We start from the raw sequence: 10,000 nt of genomic DNA, 5'->3' as shown, positions 1-10,000 counted from the left end.
CAATCTATCTATATTACCATCTATATATTTATCTATATCTCTACCTGTGTATCTGTCTATCTATATACCAGACAAGCAGAAAAGTGCACCAACAGACCTGAATAAGAAGTTGTTGGTCCAGCAGTCTCCGTGCCAGGCCACCTGGAAAGGCGCTCGAGTCTTCGACTTTTCCTCGAAGATGTCGATGACTCGGGGCTGGATCTCCCTCAGCCACCGAGCCACGTCCTCGTATCCTTCGCAGCTCTCAGCCACCGCCGCCGCCGTCTCCAGTTCCTTGGCCATGGACCCCCAGTAGTTGAACCACTTGATGGCCAGGAACTTGTGCCTCTCGCTGAGGTCCTCGTGAGGCGTCTTCCGCTGCAGGAGGTGCGACGAGGCGTGGAATCTCCCCAACTCCTCCAGGACGAGTCGCATGTGTGGGATATCGAGCCCCTTCTTGCGGTCGGCCAGGAGGAAGTCTCGCGCCGTGAGGTCCTCCAGGATGAGGATCTCTCGCTCCCCGGATTTGCTGTGGTGGTAGAATTTGGGGACGCGCAGAGGGTCCAGTCCTGCTTCCGCCAACACGCTGTTCAGTTCCGGCAAAAGCTTCGCGAAAAATTCGTGTTCTTTGAAGAAGGACATGTTGGAAAGCTCCTTTATAGTGTCCGAGAAGTGCATCTTGACTTTGGCAACGTACGTCAGCTGTTTCTCACGCCCTTCGATCGTCACCTGGGCCTTCACGCGCTTCACGGAACTCATAAAATTGTCTCCCTTTTGGCCCAGGTCCTCCGCCGTCCACGAGGTCAGGACGGCGCCCTCGCCCTTGTCCGCGGCCACTGCCCCTCGGACGTCACTCTCCTGGATTCCCAAGTCTCCGCTTTCTTGGGCCGCGACTTCCGACGAAACGTTTGCTTCGAGACCCTCCACTGAAGAGAAAACAAATCACATGATTTTTTTGTTTTATAGAACCATGTACAATTTGCCTAGGTCATGAATGATGAGAATGACATTTATCATTCTAGCTTATTTTGAATTATATCTTATAAGTCTAGTAATGCCTTATGAAAAGTTTTGAATTGTTTTTTTAAAGCTGGTATTAGAAAATTTCAAGCGACTGAGAACAATTTCTTTCCTTTTACATGAACAGTTTTGTGCAAGCATTGTTTATCTTCTGTTTATGTAATGTATCCTGTGAGTTGTTAAAGAAGTCTCCTTCTTGAACTAACGAAATTAGAGCAATTCAAATGGTGGTTTTAATGTCTTAAAAAGCAGATGAGTTTCAAGATTAACAATTCCTTTGGATCCTTTATCGATTGAAAGGATTATTGTGGCTCAGTGAATTACGGTTGATATTTCCTTCAGAGCGCGGGTGTTTTTTGTGATCATGTTTACTGCATCCATGTGTGTATCTATGAATACATATATATATATATATATATATATATATATATATATATATATATATATATATATATTGTGTGTGTGTGTGTGTGTGTGTGTGTGTATGCATTTATCTATTTATTCATATACAGAACTCTGACAACAGCATCAATAATAACAATAATGATAATAATGTTAACAATAATAATTTTTTTTGGCATCATTATCCTCTATATTGATGCTATTATTATTATTACTACTATCACTTCGTTATTATTATCATTATTATCATTACCATTATCAATATCACTATTACTTTTACTATTAGCATTCTCATTTCCCTAGTTATCATCATCATCATAATGATTATCATTATTATTGTCATCACTATTATTATTACTTATATCATAATTGCTATAATTATAACTTTTATTATTGCTATTATTGTTGTTGTTAATATTATCATCATTATCATTGTGATCATTTTCATTATTATTATTATTATTATTATTATTATTATTATTATATCATTATCATTATTGTTATTATCATTATCATCATCATTATTGCTATCATTATTAATTATTATTATCATTATTATCATTATCATTCTCACTAATACTATTATTGTTACAATAAATATTATCATTATCATTATTGCAATCATTATAATCATTATTATCACAATCATTATTATTATCATTATTACTATTATTATTATTACTATTATCCTCATTATTTTCATTATCATACTCATCATCATTATTATCTTTTATTCATTACTAATTATTATAATAATAACAATTTTTATCATTATCATTAATATCATTTATAGCATTATCATTATAGTGATTATTATCATAGATATCGTTATCATTCCTATTATCATCAGCATCATTGCTGTCATTATTATTAACACTACTCTTTTTATCATTATCATTATCAATATCAATATAATGTGGATGAGGAGATTAGTAATGATTATTATAAAAATGATGATAATAATAATAGTATTAGTAATAATAAGAATGATAACAACAACAATAATAATGATAATAATTATCATTCTCATAACAATAATGATAATAATGATAATGATAATAATGATGACAGTAATGATGATGATGGTGATGAAGATAATAACAATAATAAGAATAATGATAATAATCACGATACCAATAAAAAAAATTATATGTGGTGATAATGATGATAAAAATAATCAAAATATTCGAAATCACAATGACAATAATAAAAATAATAGCATTAATAATCATAGTAATAATATCAATAATAACTCTACTACTACCAGTGGTAATGATAATAATTATAACAATAATGATAATAATAACAACGATAATAACGAAAAATAATGATAATCATAAGAATAACAACAATAATAAATTAAAACAACAATAATTATAATAGTGTGAATATATGAATCACTAAAACAGGCAATATATATCCAGGTACTCGAAATATAAACATCGAAGTTACCCTCGCACGTAATCTTGCACAAACAGAAAACGTTCATTCACCTTTACGCCAAGGTGCATAAAAGCTCCATAAGTCTTGACGTTTCCTTCACTTCTACGTCTCTGAACGTGCCTAATCATCTGTATATTGCAAAATGTCGTACTGCGTGCAAGGTGAACGTGCAACAGCAAAAAGTTATTTGCGGTGTGCTTTACTATCTGTGTACTGCAAAAGCTAGTAATGCGTGCAAGGTGAACGTGCAGCAGCAAAAACGATTATTTTCAGTGTGCAGAGAAGGTACTGCATTTGACATAATCAAGTTTAAATAGCAACAGCACGTAGTGAAGAGAAGATTCACCTTTTTAGGTTTCACGCGTGAGTCGCCAGAGGAAACTAACCCTTCTGGACAGCACGTTGGTTCAACGGTTTTTCGACTTGTAGGAAAAAAATCTTGGCATTTTAAGTTTTTTTTATGACTCATGATATGTCAGTTTCGTGTTAATACACACACGCTAGGTTTTGCTAGTCGTAGGTGATAAACCTTTTGTTTCATGTTTTTTTTTGGGTGGTTGCGTCATGTACGTATTGTATTCTGTACGTACTGATGACTTTGGGTCTTTTGCTGATTTTATATATTTGTCTATATTGCTATTCCCTGAGTTATGATAAATTAATTCATGTAAATAATAATAATAATAATAATAATAATAATAATAATAACTAAATAATGATGATAACATGATAATGACAACTGCCAACAGCAACAAAGACAGTAATGGTAATGATAACAATTACAATAAGAGTGACGATGGTGCCATAACGATAATGTTGATTATAACAAGATTTGATGATAATAACATGAATCTGATAAACAAATGTATAATCGAGTAAATTAACCGATCCGGAAAAGAACAACTAGTAACCTTTCCTGAGGCAGTTACCAGAAACCTTCAAGCAGTACCACATCCACCCATTCTCATCCAAACCGTAAATATTTGCCTTCTTTAAGCCCTTAAGTACGTTTCCTCTGTATCTACCTCCTTGCACGTGTCTGCTCATCAGTGTACGGTAAGATGTTGCATTTCGTGCAAGGACGTGCGACAGAAAAGGGACTTACTTGCGACGTGCAGAGAAGGTACTGGTGTTATGTGAATGTTGCTGAAGGCAACTGAGCATTGTAAGCATGACTTGTGTCTTCTCTTGTATAAAGGGTGCACACGCATATATATATCTGTATTTATCTGTCGGTTTATCTATCAGCTGACCCATCTATCTACCTCTATATCGAACTGTTTCTAAAAGAAAAATGAAATACATTGTAACGATCGCTTTCTCGCTGCTGTTGTCGTTCTCTGCCAGATGTACAATAATTCATTGTGGCAATAGCGGTTGACTGATCATGAAATCTGATCGAGCATGATCACAAAGCTTAAAGCAATTTTGGTTGGCGTGATTGTTCACAATCCTATATGACGCTGTGTGTATGTGTGTGTGCGTGTATGCGTGCGAGTATGCGTGCGTGTGCGTGCGTGCATACGCATATACACAATTCCACTGCAGGACATTGGCCTCTCACAAAACTTTATTGAGATTGATTGGCATTGCCACACTTGCTGATTATGCCATTTCTAATCAAGAGTCAACGCGACTTCCTCCCACGGCGTCTGCGTGTAATCTCTCAAAGCGATAAGTCGTTTTCTCGCCGTGAGATGGGGCTCGCGTCAGCAGTCGGAACTCAGGCATTGTGCAACTTCCGCGGCGGGAATTTGAATCCGGGACTACGAGGTTCGGAGTCTAGTATGTGTGTGTGTGTGTGTGCACGTATGTGTGTATGTTTGTGTGAAGTGCAAAGATATATTCTTATATATATATATATATATATATATATATATATATATATATATATATATATATATATGTGTGTATATATATGTATATATATATATATATATATATATATATATATATATATATATATATATTTGTGTGTTTGTGTATGTGTGTGTGTGTATGTGTGTGCGCGCGTGTGTGTGTGTGTGTGTGTGTGTGTGTGTGTGTGTGTGTGTGTGTGTGTGTGTGTGTGTGTGTGTGTGTGTGTGTGTGTGTGTGTGTGTCCCATCGTTTCTCCTTTTTCCTGATGTGTTTGCTTTTAAAGATTAAAAGTTCGGTAATCAAACGTAATACCATAATTACAAACGCGCGCACGCGTTCACACACACACATGCATATATATATATATATATATATATATATATATATACACACACACACACACACACACACACACACACACACACACACACACACACACACACATGTATATATATACTATATTTATGGATAAATAAAGAAATATACCATGTGTGTATATATATCATATACCAGCATATATGGAGTTACATAGACGTATTTACTCCTAGACAAATGTATCGTAGAGTGGTTTCATACTATCAATGTTTGTTTGTTTGTTTCTTGGCAAAAGTCTCCAAAATGTAATAGATAATCTAGACAAAAAACATGGAACTCTCTTACCTGTAGATTATGATAATTTAGTCCAAAGTTTAACTTAACAGATGACCGAATGAGAGCGCATGATTATACTTTGACAATCCCAACAGCATTCGTGGCGCCGAGAACCTCGTGATACGTACTGTGGGCCCTAATCACAGTCTGCTTAGGGACCCTTTAAAAAGCCTATACTGGCCCTGATCATAACCCTTATCTAAATGCTTATCAGAAATGTATGCGACTAATGTGGAGGTCATATGACCCAGTGGCTCCTGTATATAATCTTTCTGGAGAAGTTATGGGAAAATACTGTGACGAGGGCTAGTGTGGATCACTCGTTCTCTCTCTCTTGCCTTAACTAGTAGTAAGGAACACATAAAACTTTCCACGAACAAGGTCCTGGCGATCGCTACCTTCGTAAAAAATAAGAAAAATAATTAACTGGCTTGAATCTTCGAACTCCTTACACACAAAGCATCTTTTCACGATTCGGTTTATCGTTTATGGGACGTGGAAGAGCGTAGATAATCTTTTTACTGCAGCTTGATGGGTTTTGTAGTTTGTGGTCTAGTGTGTAGCAGTTTACAAGCCTCATAGCACACGGATTTCTTTAGGTCAATGTTTTAGTTCAGAGTACAATAGTGCGGTGGTCTTCGGTGTGTAGCGAAACGAGTCTATACCCGTAAATGATGGGTGAAACCAGGAGAGAATTTCGACTACAATTTACAGTACAAGTGGTGTGCGGATAGGTGCTATGAACAGATGTTATGCTTGTTTTCGTCTTTTCCTTTTGAATTTATTTATGCCGCAGGGGCCTCTTCATCTTTCACCATTCTTGAATAAATGTTAATTGTAGTGTCCCTTGATAACAGGGTGATTAACAGGAGAGCAGTTATCTATGTAATTGCTGTTAGTACTACGGTCGAGACTGTTATTACCACAGTGATTATTGTCATCTTAAATACTTATTGCTGTTGCAAATAAATAAGAAATAGCAGCATTATCAGTACGTTGTTTTTGGCTCACCTTTATTTTGGTTATTTTATTTATTTTTGCGCGTGTTTGTTGAGTCATGGTTAAATTTGTTCCCTTTTTGTCTTCATTTTCACAAAGATTGGAAGCGTTTTGACTCGATACCTTCCAGATAGTTGCATTCGGTAATTAAATGTTATTCGTTCTAGAAAACACACCCGCGTAAGCACACATACACTCGAATTTGCTTTCAGTCTTTTTTAAATTCAGTGATTGTTTATTTCTTCATCATATATTAAAGCTTTGATATAAAAATACATGCCATATTATTTTCCATTTCCACGGTGCTTGGAAAGAACAACAAAATGACGAAGGGCAGAATGCTGTTAAAAAAAGAAAAAAAAAAAAAAATGCAGTGCATATACTGGAAGTTGCTGAGTATAGGAAAAATAAACGAAATCCATAATTTTACTTTACATTCATTTCACAAAGACAGCTAGCTATAATTTATTGTAATTTTCTTGACTGTATATTTTGTGACTGCTGTGACAACTTGATTAATAAAAAATCCATTTGTGATTGTTGTAACTAGTCTTACTCGTACTATTATAATACATTCCTTTAGAAAAAATATATATATATATTTAAAAAAAGTAAAATGTATATATAGAAAAAAAGAAAAATGTATATATAGAAAAAAAGAAATATATATATATATGTATATATATGTGTGTATATATATATATATATATATATATATATATATATATATATATATATATATATATATATATATGATCAGTCTTGTCGGAAGTTCAGATTAAGAAATGTGATAGTTTGTGATATTGAAAAATAATATCCCATTCCGTTTGATTATTATTTTTTTATTATTTTGAAGGTAATTTGAATATCTCAAATAAAATTTAATACATATAAACAATATCGTATTGTTAATAAGTAAACAATAAAGTTACATTGTTAATAACTAAAAGAGAGAAAATAAAAAGTGCTCACCATAAGAATATGCAAGCACAAGAAAACATTTGCATAAAATAATAATAAACTTCAACGAATGAATATGTATCTCTCGACAATTGCATTCATAATGACTAACAACAGTTATCCTAGCAAACACAGACATGATGGCTTTTGTTGTTGGCACAACAGTTGTGTTAGTCAGCACTAATATATCACATATATACTGTATACTCTTTATATACATTCATATATACATATATATATATATATATATATATATATATATATATATATATATATATATATATATACGTATCAACACACATAGACACACACACATATGGGTATATATGTATATATATATATATATATATATATATATATATATATATATATATATGTGTGTGTGTGTGTGTGTGTGTGTGTGTGTGTTTATTTATTCATCTATGTGTTTATATATTTATTTCATATATATATATATATATATATATATATATATATATATAAGTTCCCAGCTTTCTACCTGTCTACATGCCCATATCTATACAAAAATACACCACATTAGATACTAATACTGCCAGATTTAACAATATCCTCGTAACACTACTCATTCACCCGCACCCAAATCTCCCTCCACAGAACCGCATCCTGTCAGCAGACGATCAGGAGATGAGCCCCATGTCGATCCACTCGTCGAAGGCGCTGCACATCGTCTCCCTTAGGAGCGGGTTGTCGTCCATGGAGCGCGCGACCTCCTCCGCGCGATCTGCGTAGAACTCCTTTTCGTCGTCGACCTTGGTGAAGTCCGGCGCGTCCTCGGAGTCGACCACCATGAGGGGGATGTACATGGACGCCATGAGGACGCCGTACATGCTCCTTGCGTTGTATTCCTCCGTCAGTTCCTCCACGGTGAAGAGCGGGGGGATCCCTCCTGCTTCCACGGTGGCGTCGAAGGAGGACGTGTACGTCTGCAGGAAGTGCGGGAGAGAGTTCCATCTCAAGGCGCCGTTGATGCTCGAGTACATTAGGGTCTGGAGGTCGAGGGCGGGGGAGCCCTGGCGACACAGCTGCAGGTCCAGCAGCATGACCTCAACCGGATGGCCGCCGTCGTCATACCTGTGTCCGGTGAAAAGTATGGAAGCTTGAGCCATTGCATAGGGGTGTAAAATGTACATAAACACAAGCATGCACGCGCGAAAGTCCTCAGATGCACATACTGTACACAGTTGTCGGTAGGAACAGATCCAACAAAATAACAAAAAGCGAAAAACGAATTAGCGATGCCCTGTAAAGTCAGATTAGATTATGCCACTGGCTTAATTTTAATAGAATCTGAAATTCTGAAAATATTATTAATATGAATAATGGTTACATACTGAAAAAGTAAAAATGGTGTTAACAATAGTATTTAAGTTTTAAAAATATATATATTTTGAATGTTACTACGGTTACGGCCTGCAGGCATCAACAAACCTAAACACAAAATTGTTGGTCCAGCAGTCTCCGTGACCGAGCATAGCGAAGGGCGGCCGCGTCTCCAGCTGTTCATCAAAGACGTCGACTCCTCGAGGACCCAGCTCCCTCAGCCACCTTGCCATGTCCTCGTACCCTTTGGAGTTCTCCGCAATCGCTGTCGCTGCCAGGAGGTCTCCCGATATAGCAACAGCCATGTCTTCTCTTGGTATTTTGCTGTTGTTTGTCCAGTCAAGCGCCAGGAACTTGTGCCTGACCCTAAGGTCTTCGACTGAGTGTTTCCGCTGCAGCAGGACTGAAGAAGCGTGAATTCTCGCTAACTCCTGCAGGACAAGCACGGCGTGAGCGAAGTCCAGCCCCTTCTTGCGGTCGGCCATCCGGAAACCCCGAGCTGTGAGGTCCTCCAGGATGAGGATCTCTCGCTCTTCGCACTTGCTGTAGTGGTAGAATTTGGGGATTCGCAGAGGGTCCAGTCCTGCTTCCGCTAACACGCTGTTCAGTTCCGGCAAAAGCTTCGTGTAAAATTCGTGCTCTTTGAAGAAGGACATGTTGGAAAACTCCTTGTAGGTGTCGGAAAAGAGCATCTTGACTTTGGCCACGTATGTCAGCTGTTCCTCGCACTCTTCAATCATCACCTGGGCCTTCACGCGCTTCACGCAACTTAGATAATTGTCTCCCTTTTTGCCCAGGTACTCCGCCGTCCACGAGGTCAGGACGGCGCCCTCGCCCTTGTCCGCGATCACTGCTCCTCGGACGTCACACTCCAGGACGTTGAGGACGTCACTTTCCTGAGTCTCTTTTTCCTTACCCTCCTTCTCCTCCAGTCCTTGTTCTCGATCTGGTTTTTCCTCAGTTGCCACAGACGTTTGACATTTTGTTCTGTTACATTTGTCATCCTTGTTCTTGTGTTCTTCTTGTTTCTTGTTATCGCATACTTCCTGGTTCCTCTTCTCTTGTTCACCTTGTTCCCGAATGTTTATAGGATCACATGGTAGCTGAATGTCCACTGAAAGGGGAGACATGTTCCTTAGAATAATTCTGTTGTTGGTTGAACTTGAATAATAGTAAAAATAACATCACGAAATGTAATATGTACGCGTACAGTTGCGGCATTTTCAACCGGCACACTCCTATGGTGCATGGATTGATTTTTCTCTGGCAATATATGTGTAGTATCCAGTACTTCGTGTTTGAAATGCTCTTGTCTGTATGGAAGCCTGTGATTGGTGCCTGGTAT

The 10,000-nt window shown here is 37.1% G+C and overlaps 2 protein-coding genes and 1 long non-coding RNA gene across 3 annotated transcripts in view; 1 reads left to right on the top strand and 2 right to left on the bottom strand.

Annotated features, from left to right (window-relative positions):
* LOC113808863 (uncharacterized) overlaps positions 1 to 4,136 on the bottom strand; it is a 7,749-nt gene extending 3,613 nt beyond the window's left edge. The window contains exons 1-2 of the mRNA XM_027360361.2: positions 3,950 to 4,136; positions 98 to 905 (exon numbers count right to left, since the gene is read on the bottom strand). Of these exons, the coding sequence (XP_027216162.2) occupies positions 98 to 905; positions 3,950 to 4,055 (914 nt within the window). The 5' untranslated portion in view covers positions 4,056 to 4,136. The remainder of the gene's footprint in view (positions 1 to 97; positions 906 to 3,949) is intronic.
* On the top strand, positions 3,605 to 8,408 carry LOC138864401 (uncharacterized). The gene is made up of 2 exons (XR_011399161.1): positions 3,605 to 3,819; positions 7,930 to 8,408. It is a non-coding gene; the product is annotated as an uncharacterized lncRNA (long non-coding RNA).
* Positions 7,185 to 10,000, bottom strand: part of LOC113808861 (uncharacterized) — a 7,761-nt gene continuing 4,945 nt past the window's right edge. The window contains exons 2-3 of the mRNA XM_027360357.2: positions 8,764 to 9,769; positions 7,185 to 8,406 (exon numbers count right to left, since the gene is read on the bottom strand). Of these exons, the coding sequence (XP_027216158.2) occupies positions 7,953 to 8,406; positions 8,764 to 9,769 (1,460 nt within the window). The 3' untranslated portion in view covers positions 7,185 to 7,952. The remainder of the gene's footprint in view (positions 8,407 to 8,763; positions 9,770 to 10,000) is intronic.

Source organism: Penaeus vannamei, chromosome 16 (genome assembly GCF_042767895.1).
Source record: "Penaeus vannamei isolate JL-2024 chromosome 16, ASM4276789v1, whole genome shotgun sequence".
Classification (NCBI taxonomy): Eukaryota; Metazoa; Arthropoda; class Malacostraca; order Decapoda; family Penaeidae; genus Penaeus; species Penaeus vannamei.
The sequence above is the reverse complement of the archived record's forward strand: the minus strand, read 5'-3'. Positions and strand labels throughout refer to the sequence as shown.